Source organism: Lepisma saccharinum, chromosome 18 (genome assembly GCF_977018435.1).
Source record: "Lepisma saccharinum chromosome 18, izLepSacc3.1, whole genome shotgun sequence".
NCBI lineage: Eukaryota > Metazoa > Arthropoda > Insecta > Zygentoma > Lepismatidae > Lepisma > Lepisma saccharinum.
In genome coordinates, this window is record NC_139246.1 from 40524334 (window position 1) to 40537617 (window position 13284).

General features: G+C 40.6%; 1 protein-coding gene across 1 annotated transcript in view; it reads left to right on the forward strand.

Annotated features, from left to right (window-relative positions):
- LOC146002219 (dehydrogenase/reductase SDR family member 11-like) overlaps positions 1 to 13284 on the forward strand; it is a 44076-nt gene continuing 30792 nt past the window's right edge. The window contains exon 1 of the mRNA XM_083139937.1: positions 1 to 164. Within this exon, the coding sequence (XP_082996063.1) occupies positions 24 to 164 (141 nt within the window). The 5' untranslated portion in view covers positions 1 to 23. The remainder of the gene's footprint in view (positions 165 to 13284) is intronic.

Sequence of the window (13284 nt, forward strand, 5' to 3'; positions counted from 1 at the left end):
AATCGCCAAAGAAGCCTGAAGCCATGCTGCGCTGGGAAGGACGTGTGGCCCTTGTGACGGGGGCCAGCTCTGGGATGGGGGCCGCGATAGCCCAGGAGTTGGTGAAGAAGGGGATGAAGGTGGTCGGATGTGCCCCCACCACCCCAACTGTCGAAACAATCCAGGTGAGCTCAGTGTTGCAAACTTTAGTCTTATTTATTTCAACTTTCTTCATACTGGCTCAAGATAGGGATGAGCGATATCGAAAATTTGATATCGCGATATATCCTTTTAGATAATATTGTCACAGACGACATGCCCTTACAATATCGCTAAATTATCGTGACAATATATCGCCAACACGATGTATATCGTCGATATATCGCCCACACGATATAAATCGCCAAAATATGGTGACGATGTATCGTCTATCGCCTGGACGATCTTTTTCGATATCGCGATTTATCGTGTGGACGATAAATCGCCCAACCAGGGGCGGTTACTGATATTGTTGCTGTGTTGCACAACGACCGGATATTTTACAACAAAATTTCATATTTTTTGTTAGTATCTTTTTTCATTTGTTTTCCTATTAAATATATTGAACATAAACAAACAATTTTGCCCTTCATTGCTTCATAAAGCAAATTTCATTATAATCTGTTAAAAAAAGGAGGCAACCTGCGAGATTTCACAGTGTATGAGTAGACACACAGGTACGCGTTGCGACCTCCCCGATGGCGCAGTGGTAGCGTCGTCGCCTTGTAATCAAGGGGTCCCGGGTTCGATACCCGGTGGAGGCACAAGTTGTTCGGATCCCACTTTAAACTGTAGGTCCAGTCCCGATTAGCCTTACTGTGCATAAAGTGGACTTAAAACAACATATCAATCAATCAAGGTACGCGTTGCAAAGCCGGAGCAACGGCCTGATCTCTACAGCGAGGAGTATTGGAGAGAAGTTCAACGCTGTTCTTCCTATCCCCTGCTTCAGTCGGCTTGGTCGTTGCAATGCGTTTACATCACACCAAAGTCAGGCGACCCTTTTCGGACCCCCTGACGGGTGAGAGAAGAAGAGGACGAACCAACAACAAACGGTTGATTGCTAATCCCTTCATACACCTTTAGAGAGCAGCAGCTAAGTTCTCACTGCCCTGTGTCGTAAGGGCAACAGACAAAATGTCCACGTTAAGCAAAGATAAATATTTTAATTTGGGGAGAATCTTAACCTAATTTAAATTACGCTTGAAACTTATAACAATTTGATTTGATTTGTTATTTTTTAAATCCACTTTATGCACAGAAAGACTAATCGGGACTAGACATACAGTTTAAAGTGGGATCCGAACAGTAAAGTACTTCTTATGTAATCACAAAAACACAATTTTGAATGCTGCCGAATAAATGGAAACTTCAAATTTTGTATGATGATTATTAATTGTACTCCTCGAAAGTGTCACATGTCAGTCAAATATAAATTTATAAATACATATAATTACATTATAAATATATATATAAATTAAAGTTATATATATATATATATATATATATATATTTGCTGCAACCACCAACATTCTGAACCACGAGCCGCCACTGCGCCCAACACAACTCAAGATCACGCTTCTCCCATTCCAATTCTATCTTTGTTTTTATCTCTCTCTCTCTCTCTCTCTTTTCCAGTATCCCTCTCCCTTTCTCTCCAGAAGCAATGAGTGAACAAGCTGGAAAGATATATATATATATATATATATATATATATATATATATATATATATATATATATATATATATATATATATATATACATACACACACACAGGGTGTTTCTAAAGGTCGTTTACAACGCTTGGGAGGTGATTCCTCACACGAAAACAAGCAAAAAGTGTGAGTTCCATTTTTACGACTGAGGCTTCGTTTCCGAGGTAGGAGGCTCGCAAAAGGTGATAAAGTGAACGTCACACCTAACTGGGACGAATACTATCACAGATAGAGAGGCGGTTCCAAGGGAATCATAAAGGAATCGTTTGTGCTCAGTCCGGAAGTCACTACGAAAAGTTCACTGCACGCATGCGCAATGGAGTTCTCAAAGGAATTGGGGAATTCCAGCAAGAACAATGCATGGAAATGGTATGTAACGCAGCTAGATGAACCGTGACAATGAGAAATGTGTTAAAGACAACACATCCCGACCTCAAACATCAAAACATGAGCACGGAACACAAAATGAATGAACGAATCATGTCATGTGGCATACGAGAGACACATTACTCCACCAGGAGGAGGGAAAGAAAAACACAATAATATCAGATGATTGCGACAACGTGTATTTTTACACGCGACAACTACGTAATATCCCCCCCCACACACACACAACAAACAACAAATGCTACAATGTCTTACGCACAGACAGGGCGTGTCACCGTACACCAACTGAAGATGTCACTTTCACCACACAAAGGGGGTGGGGCTCAATACCAAGAGTGTTCGCACACGATCACTGTGACGTAAAAGAGACCAGTTTTGGAAGCGTTGCGCAGGTAAGTCTGTCTCTCGTAGTCTAAGTTTGACCTTCATGACTGCTGTACCCGCGAGAGGAGCTCGAAGGGTTGGTTCTCTCCGGCAGTCGTCCCAGTCGTGTTGCAGGTGCTGGGATATCATCAGCAGTTCGCTCTAGGTTGTCATACGCATTGAAGAGTACTAGTATGTTGTATTGAAAGAAGTTGACGTGGTGGAGTGGGCAAGTCAAGTATCGCAACAATTGGTCAGTGGTGTTCGTACGGTGATACGGCCAATTTATGCAGTGTGCCAGTGTTAAACAAAAACGATACTTTGCAGTTCCAGCTCCCTATTACACAGATGGCTGCGTATACGACCCAGCAGCTAGCAGACATGCATCTCATGTATGGGGAGGCACGTGGTAATAGCAGTGAGGCAAGGCGTTTTTATGGAGATCTCTTTCCACATAGACGTTTACCGTCTCACGCCTTCTTTCAGGTAGTGGACAGTAGACTGCGTGAAACAGGGTCAGTGTTACTACCGCGGCAAGAAGTTGGAAGACCCCGAAGTGTAGGCACACATCAGTTTGCAGAAGATGTGTTAACAGCGGTCGCAGAACATCCTGGCACCAGTACGCGAGTGCTCGCTCGGACACGAAACACGTCTCAGCTGGACACAAACCCTCACTTCGGGGCAAACGTATTGTGGACAGATGAAGCCATTTTCACCATGATGGATGTCTTCAATAGTAGAAACAGTCATGTATGGGATGCACAAGTGCACACATGCACTTTTTGTGGCCCATCACCAGCACAGGTTTTCAGTGAATGTGTTGTGCGGGATAGTACATGATCATTTAATTGGACCATACATTCTCCCTGTTCGCCTGAATGGTCGCACGTATCATGCATTTCCTAGTGAGGTTCTGCCTGAACTGTTGGAGACCGTACCTTTGGCACTGCGCCAAGAAATGTGACACCAACACGATAGGGCACCAGCTCATTTCGAACGTAATGTACGACATTACCTGCATGACGTGTTTCGCAATAGGTTCATTGGTAGGGATGAACCTGTGCCTTGGCCACCGAGGTCGCCAGATCTCAACCCACTCGATTTTTTCTTCTGGGAAGAAATGAAAACCTTCGAATACGACACACCTGTCACATCAGCTGAGGACCTCGTTGCTCGCATCCACGTCGCCGCCTCGACGGTAGCAGATGCACTTGACTTGTTTGTTCGTACTCGACAGTCCTTGATTCGTCGCTGTCATCTCTGCGTAGAAGTGAACGGCAGACATTTTGAAAACCGTGTGATTATCGCCCCGGCAAATCCCAGTGAGAACACTCTTGGTATTGCTCCCCACCCCCTTTGTGTGGTGAAAGTGACATCTTCAGTTGGTGTACAGTGACACGCACTGTCTGTGCGTAAGACATTGTAGCATTATGATATTATTGTGTTTTTCTTTCCCTCCTCCTGGTGGAGTAATGTGTCTCTCGTATGCCACATGACATGATTCGTTCATTCCTCGCGTGTAACTGGGGTATGCAACCGTGCTCAACTTTTCGGATTTTGTGTTCCGTGCTCATGTTTTGATGTTTGAGGTCGGGATGTGTTGTCTTTAACATATTTCTCATTGTCACGGTCCATCTAGCTGCGTTACATACCATTTCCATGCATTGTTCTTGCTGGAATTCCCCAATTCCTTTGAGGACTCCATTGCGCATGCGTGCAGTGAACTTTTCATAGTGACTTCCGGACTGAGCACATACGATTCCTTTATGATTCCCTTGGAACCGCCCCTCTATCTGTGATAGTATTCGTCCCAGTTAGGTGTGACGTTCACTTTGTCACCTTTTGCGAGGCTCCTATCTCGGAAACGAAGCCTCATTCGTAAAAATTGAACTCACACTTTTTGCTTGTTTTCGTGTGAGGAATCACCTCCCAAGCGTTGTAAACGCAAAACTCTTTCAACAACGCTTGGGAGCTGGTAGATATCATAAAAACAAGTAACTTTTCCCTATAAAGTTTACCTCGAAAGCGCTTAGTTTCTGTGCTATAAGCGCTTAAAGTCTATCCTGTACGTATGCAACCCAACACAGCAAACGCTTGCTCTGACATAACTAGCAGGGGCGTGTGGCAGGGTTGCCACTAGCGTTCCTCGTTAAGCCTCGGCTGGATGTTTCTCTCAACAGCTGAAAACTGCTTCTCCTTCTGTTGACAAAATCTCCTAACATATACCTCCAATTTCGGTGATACTCTGCAAGGCTTTTCTAGAATGATACACGGAGAGATGTAATGAATAAAAAATCGAATTGGGATTCTAGTTTGGCGTACAAAAAATTGGAAATGCAGCATTAATTGGATGTGAAAGCAGCTTTAAATGGGACGTTTGAAGAATTTTAAACCATCTTACGATTTAGGTTCAACATTGTGCATCTTAGTGTCGTGAATTTAGATAGATAATTCCAAGCGTTTGCACAATATCTTTAACAGAAATTACATAATTTTATTACAAAAAATACAAGTATTTAGTTCCCACGCCTTCTAGAAGTTCGAGGATTTTCCGCTCATGGCGCTGCTGTCGCTTCTGGGCAAGCAACCCTCTGAATGTGTAATCTCCCATCTGCGGCACCGGTCATGTGCCGCTCGGAGCGGAGGAGGGGGGGAGGGTTTCACACCTCAATTTGTAAACTTATCTTGCTTTGACATCTGGTTTATGTTTTGTCCGCGCAAAGACCTTGGAAACTCAGGGAAGTGCATTCATTCCTTCAGTGGGTGGCTACTTTCAAAATACAAGACAGACAGTCTTGCAAGTCGAGGAAGTGAATCGCCATCACTTAGTTTACACAAATTACGTCGGTTTACAAGTCTGATCCAAAACAAGAAAGCCAGTTACTTCGTTGACTTACTCTGTGATGCTCTCCGATTTTTTTTACATATCTAGGTTATGCATCATAATGGGAATTGAAGAAAATGTAGGATGGAAGAGAGTGGTTCAGAGATTCCCATTTTCGCGTTTTGACTTTTTTTTACCTAATACAATTATATTACTTATACTAAATATTTTGCGGCGCGGTGAGACCCAAGAACTGATTTATTTTAATTTATTGAAGCTCAAAGTAAATAATAGAATAAAAATTTAAATTAACATTCATCATCTTATTATTATTATGATCATCATGCGTATTATTATTATTATTATGAAACGTATAAAGCGCAAAATTTAATAGGACGACAATGCTCTGTGTGAGTTTGGTGTGAAGTAACAACATTTTAATAAATTTAATTCCAAACCATGAATTTCATCTGAAATTATTGCTCCCCGATCGCATAGTGGTAACGTCATCACCTTGTAATCAAGAGTTCCCAGGTTAGGGTCCCACTTTAAACTGTAGGTCCAATCCCAATTAGCCTATCTGTGCATAACATAGGACTTAATACAAAAATTAATGTAATATTATGTAAAAATTGACAATTTTGACTGACGTGTCGGCGTTAAATGAACCTAAAAATTAAAATACAAATTATACAAAAATAACAGAAAATTTACGAAGGGGAAAATTTAAGTTACTGGTTTGAAGATGTAGAGGCTGGGGAAAATGAGACAGGAGACACTTTCCTGGAATCCCCTTCAATTTGAACAGTGACTTGACATTGGTAACATTAACTAAGGAAGCATTCATTCATTAACTGACATTCGAGCCTATTGGACTTATGACTTGGCGGTGCATCACAGTCAGAAATCTGGTGAAATCTTAATATTTAGTTTCAAGTGGGATCCAAACCACTCCTTCGGGAGCGGCGTTCCTTCACCGGCTATTGAACCCGGGGCCCTCTGATTACAAGTAGGCCCTCCTTGGTAATGGTGCATAATATTTGAATACAATTGAATTGTATTCCTTTTCCAGCAGTTTAGCGAGTAAAATTTTAAAATTTCGTTTACACTCGAAACTAGGGCGACTTTTTTTTTTTGGCCTCATTTGAGCTGGAATGAGACTTGGGAGAGTCTAGAACTTGTAATACAGAAAACTCGATTTTATTTATAACTCTTTTATCTCTCTCTATGTGTGTAAAACCATAGTATCTTTTTCACGATTAGGTCTTGTTCCATTTTCCCTCCTGCGTTCTTTGCTCTCTCTCCCTGGCTCTTCAGATATAGAGCATCCTTCATTTCTTGCCCTTCTCTTTCTCTCTCTCCCTCCACTTGCTCGTTCTCTATTTCGTTTTCTACCTTTTGTTTCTGTTTCTCATTCTCTCTTTCTATAGATTTCTCTGTATTCCTCTCTTTTTGTTTCTCTTCCTTCCTTTATCTCTTTATCGTTCTGTACTGTTTCTTTTCTTTGTTCCTTTTCTCACTCCATCGTGAGAAATGTTTATCTTCATTTCTCTCAATCCACCCCTCCCTCTGTTATTATACAACTAGTCTGTTTTGGTTGGTTTTCCACTTCCTTTTCCTCTCTTTCAGTCTGTTTTGCCTCTTTATTTCCACTGGAGGCACATGGCACAGTGGTTCGGATCCCACTTTAAACTGTAGGTCCACTCCCGATTAGCCTTTCTGTACATAAAGTTGACATAAAACCACAAATCAATCAATCTTTATTTTCATTTTCATTCTCTATCCTTTGGTTTTTAAGCATCACGCTCCAGCCTGCTTTAGCCTTCCCCCGCCCCTAGGGGTGTCGTCCTCCACTGGTACCTATTTATTTGAGAATGAGTGAACCCCAGAGCCGTTTTATGCAGAGAGAAGGCCGCAAAAATCCGACCTTACAAAACACGCCCAGGAATCTAATCTTAGTCTCCTGCAGGCCAGTGAGACGCCCAGCCGACTTTACAAAGGGAAAACTTCCCTGTTATTGTCCTTCAATACTTTCTTTTTTTCAAATCAACTTTAATCTCTATTTTCTCATTCCAAAAAGAATAGTTTCGGAGAATTAGAGATTAGAAAAAGGAATTCACCTTGGCTTTTCTGTCACTTTTGAGGCGAGGACTATTTAGGGGAGGGAGATCCAGAGGGCACTGGCATGCATACGCAGAGGGGGTGCTGAAGGATCTACAGCCCCCCCCCGAAATTTTTAGAAAATAAAATATTCAAATGAAGGTAGTAATAAAGTCGAAAAAACTCAAAATGTCCCCCAATAACAATTTTTGTGTTTGAATTACTTTTAAAACGAAGGTTTAAAATTTTGAGCTCATACCAAATGAAAATAAAACACCAACACTGAAATTGATTTACGGCAATGTATTCTATCATTTAACCAAATATTTAATCTCCCTCTGTTCAGTAAAGGTTAGATTCATGGCACGGAACCCGCATTCACATTCAGTTGTAGATATTGGTACAATTTCAATTGAATTCACATAATACTTGAGTGAGGTGAAAATGTGTTTTGGCTGACATGACATGTTTCCTGACATGTTTCCATAAAACACACGTTCTTAATCATCTAAATGCCATGTGTGTGCATTTAATAGGACTATATTAAAAAATAAACCTGTCTTCAAAGCGGCCATTCATACTGTGCAACGAAGATTGAAAACAATGCTTTCAAACGTATGGTTTTCCTAGATCGGGGACCACCTCGACTTATTTTTATAAAACACAACAAAATACTACAGATCTCAACAAGCTCTCGAAGAAGATTAAATGACCAAGCAACTCAACATACGTCAGATACACCCCCCAGTTTTAGTGTTCGATACAAGAATACTTGTGAATCACCAGAAGTCTGAAAAAATACCGAATACATGGCATTTAAAAGAGACAGTCAGGGGTGCCAATTTAAAAAAAAAAACACTGGGTGGGCTCAAAAATTTGAATTCACAAATCACATAAATTATTGGGTGGACTCGGGTCCCACAGACCCGTATAAATTGGTGTCACTGTACACAGTCACCATAAATTGCATAACGAGAATTTTTTGTATGTAGCTATGGTGTGGTAAACTTAAATGAATCCAAATGGAAAACCATAAGTACGATATAGTTTACAAGTGGGTTGAAAATAATGATCCCAGGTTGAGATGTGTCACTCATAACTAGAAATTTGATGTTTCAAAACAAGACGGGGGGCAGAGGCGTGGCGTGCATGTAGCCGCTGTTACCGCAGGTTGTTTTAAGTCCACTTTATGCACAGGAAGGCTAATCGAGACTGGACCTACAGTTTAAAGTGGGATCCGAACCACTGTGCCATGTGCCTACAACGGGTATCGAACAGACTAATATTGAGTAATAGAGATCCCGAGTTCGGCGGTTATGTACAGAATGGTATTTTAAAGGGAAGGGGAAGTCCTCCATCTACTTGCTAACATTTGGTTATTTTGGGAGACTATATATGTACAATTTATAATATATCGATGCTTCAAGAGTAGTTGCCGGAAATTTTGCAAATACCTCACTCTTTACGTGCATCTATCCATTTTGGACACTTATCAATATCACCAACTATTAGAGCACAGCCAATCATAATTGTGAACTGATAGCAAAACGTTTGTTTGTTAAACTTGTTTTAAGACCAATTATATTCACAGAAAGGCAAATCGGGACTGGACGTATAATTTAAAGTGGGATCCGAGCCACTCAGTGGCGTAGCGCAGATGTTTGGGCCCACCTGCAAGTAAAATATTGAGGGGCCCCCTTAGTGCCAAAAAAAAATATGATGCCAGAGTGGGACGGAAGTACAATAGTTAGCTGCCCTCCCACCTTCGTTGTACAAGAAATTAACTTTTACCTCAAATATTATGCCTTCCCATTTTTTATTATCGACTTATATCACTGTAGTACTTTCTTGAAACTAAATCAGGATGGGCTGAATCTCTGAAAAATAACTGGAAGAAGAATCTGGAAATATTTTCTCTACTTCAACGCAGCGACACAGCCAGGAATCACTTTTGGAGGAGGGGGAAGCTTCCCGCTGCCAAATATTTTGTTCGTGATGCTTTGTATTTTTGCTTGAAATATTTTTTATGAAGTTACATATATTACACAGATATTAAAAAATACTGTTTTGGTGGAATTGTAAAAAAATAGTAAACATTCCTCTTTTGGACTTTGAGGTGAATGTGCCTTCAGCCCGTAAGCCATCCCCTGGTTCCTCCAGGCCAAGATTCAACGTAAGAGTCGCTTATATTAGCCTTCTAATACTGAGTGAGTAGCCCTAATATACTCAAGCAACAAACTTATCCTTCAGTAATGGGGGTTGAACCGGACATCTAGATTGTCGGTAGTAACCTATCACAAGGTAAATTTCCATCTGCTACGAAGAAATAACTGCGGACTCTAGTCTTTGAGTGATAGATAATAAAGCTGCGAAGGAACTCTATTCACTGAAAATTTATCACTCAATGAAATGTAGCTTCGAAGGACTGAGCCCATCCCAAAATAAAAGAAGGTTGCCACAGGTTAGTAGACCTCAACATCATTATTCATAATTTTAACGCTGCCATTCTTTTTTCGATAGACCAGTGATCATACTTTCTTAAAGACTTTTTCATGAAACAAGAACCTTTTTATTAATAGACCATCAGTGCTCGAATTTGCATAATCATTCTCCTTCATCTACTTCATTATCTTCAAGTTGCTCCACACAAGGATCCTTCCTTCTATCCCCAACGCGAACAAGGAAATTTGAAGCTAGGAATTTTCCCTTCGAACACTGCAGATAAAAAAATCCTAACACATTAGAAAATAAGAACTAGTTCGACAGAAATGTCCACAAAATGCCAAATTGTAAGAAATATGAACTTACAAAATTACACAAAATAATGGTCACATTCAACTCATAAGTTGTATACCCTGCGTGGCAGAGGATGGAATAATGGTCTTTACAGCAAAGGGATAATTTACTATGGGTCCCACCTTTAACTGAGGTTTTCAGCCCCTTTGAAGTAAAACGTAACAAGCGTATTTCAATATGAAAAGAATTGGGCCCCTCCTTGAAAATATTTGGTGGGAAGTTACATTTTAAATATCACGTGTAAAACTAAAAGGTTACGCATTAACAATTTTGATGTTTGTTGTAAAATAAGGATCGACTGGTTGAGCAACTGAATATTTCTACTGGATTCCTAACTGTAGACAATTGACACGCTACACTGCGTGTACGACAAACTGCGTAGATACAAAGGTATGAGATGAGGGATATTTTCCTATCGATTGACATCTGCGAGCAAGTAAGTTAATTCTGCATTTCGGAGGGGGACCCATATGACAAGTTACCGGGGCCCCTCTGGCTGAGATAATACGTCACTGCTTGTTATCGCAGACGTCGTATATGATGTTACTGGGAACCAGATTTCTGTTTCGTAAATCTATTTTTTTTATAAGCGACACTATCTGTGGAATTTCTGCGATTATATAAAAAAAATCAAGAGCACATTGTGGGGCTCCTACACCTCGCCCCTTCGTATTTTACTACATAATCCATGTTAGTTGGCCATTTTACTGTAACGAAATGAATGTACCGACGGAAACAAAAAGAAACATGCATCTTCACAGTGCATAGGCTGGTGATCTCAAAGGACGATGTGTAAGCTTTTTTTCAAATAAGGAAAGGAAAACAGTTATTCTTCAGGGTTCCGGAACATCTGTCAATGGCCAGTGGGTACGACCATTCCATTCTCCCCCTCCTTGCAAGATCGTAAAAGCAGCGAGGTAACGATGGTAAGAATATGGGAGGCTTTGTGGCTGGGAAGAAGGAGAATTTCTTGAAAGCGACGTCAGCGCCTCCCTCGTGTTCCCTTGGTACTGTTGTTAGAACGGAACTAACGACACCCTGGAAATTTGGTTTTCTTTCAACATCCAGCCGAGGCTTAAGAGAGACGACTTGAAAACAACAACTTGGGAGTCTTGCCTGAGCAAAATCCAAAACATTAATGATACTTGCGATGTTGTAAGTAGCATTGACAGTATTTATAAACTGACCAAGACAAATAATGGGCAGACTGAAATTCAAGATTACTCATTCTATTAAAATATCTCCATAATTGATTGATTGATTTGGTTTATTTTAATTCGCTTTTCTGCCACCTTTGGCTAATCGCGAAGATGAGGATGATATGATGAAATAACAAATGACACCAATGTCTAGACCAGGATTTAAACCCGAGACACCTGGCGCCGTAGCTAGCTGTGCTAACCACATCACCACGGAGTGTTTCGTACATCATTCAATATCAACAATTGCAAGGGACACGTGATATAGGGGAAATCCACGAACGAACAAATGTAAGCATGATGTGTTTGCTGCCTCGTTTCGAACACGCAGACTGTAATGTAGAAATTTTCAGTGAAAAATGCAGGCTCGACCAGGACTCGAACCCGGGTTATTACAATTTATTTGAAAATTATTCCTATCTGTAATAGCATTTGTCTCATAAGGAAATAATTGCGAGGCTCTTTTAATTTAATGATTGATTGATTCATTGCTTGATTAATTTGCTTTATTTTACTTAGCTGTTTGTGCCACTTTTGGCTAATTTACGAAGATGGTAATGAGTGATGATATGATTAAATTGATGAATGGACACTCACAAACATACATGCCCAAGCCGGGACTCGAACTCAAGACCCCTAGCTTATTTTAGAAAACAGTGGCAACATAAATTTTACCGACAACTGATATGCATGTAAGAAAAGTTATGTGTTTTAAAAATTGGTATCAAGAAAATTCCAACGATTATTTGCAATACTAGGAACATGCGAACATTTGTTCGTTCGTGGATTTCCCCTATATCACGTGTCCCTTGCAATTGTTGATATTGCATGATGTACGAAACACTCCGTGGTGATGTGGTTAGCACAGCTCGCTACGGCGCCAGGTGTCTCGGGTTTAAATCCTGGTCTAGACATTGGTGTCATTTGTTATTTCATCATATCATCCTCATCTTCGCGATTAGCCAAAGGTGGCAGAAAAGCGAATTAAAATAAACCAAATCAATCAATCAATTATGGAGATATTTTAATGGAATGAGTAATCTTCAATTTCAGTCTGCCCATTATTTGTCTTGGTCAGTTTATAAATACTGTCAATGCTACTTACAACATCGCAAGTATCATTAATGTTTTGGATTTTGCTCAGGCAAGACTCCCAAGTTGTTGTTTTCAAGTCGTCTCTCTTAACGAGGAACGCTAGTGGCAACCCTGCCACACGCCCCTGCTAGTTATGTCAGAGCAAGCGTTTGCTGTGTTGGGTTGCATACGTACAGGATAGACTTTAAGCGCTTATAGCACAGAAACTAAGCGCTTTCGAGGTAAACTTTATAGGGAAAAGTTACTTGTTTTTATGATATCTACCAGCTCCCAAGCGTTGTTGAAAGAGTTTTGCGACACCCTGTATATATATATATATATTGCAATAGTTTCGCAATATATAATAAATGCTCCACAAGGTAGTTACGCACATTCACAAAAATGCATTGGGAGAGTCAAAGGGTAGTATATTGAACGTACGTAGGTGCAAGCTGTAGGTGGAGGATACCCGGGCAGCGCCGAGGCATCAGCAGGATTTTTTTGAAGAGGGTGTGAGGCAATACATTTTCTCCAAAAACCAGCATAAGAAAAACTAGGGTCTTTGGTTGCGTATATCACTATTGTAATCCATAGATTATTTTCGTTTTTACCCATTATTTGTCAAAATTTCTCTGACTTTATAGCGAGAATGTCCTTTTTGAAGTATTGTGGTTAATTTAACAAAAAAATATAAGTTATTTCACTCAACACCATGCGCGCCGACTACGTGGGTGCTCCGGGGCTCGAGCACCCACATAAATAATCTTGTGGGTGCGCCGCACCCACAAGATTTTTAGTTTGATAAAA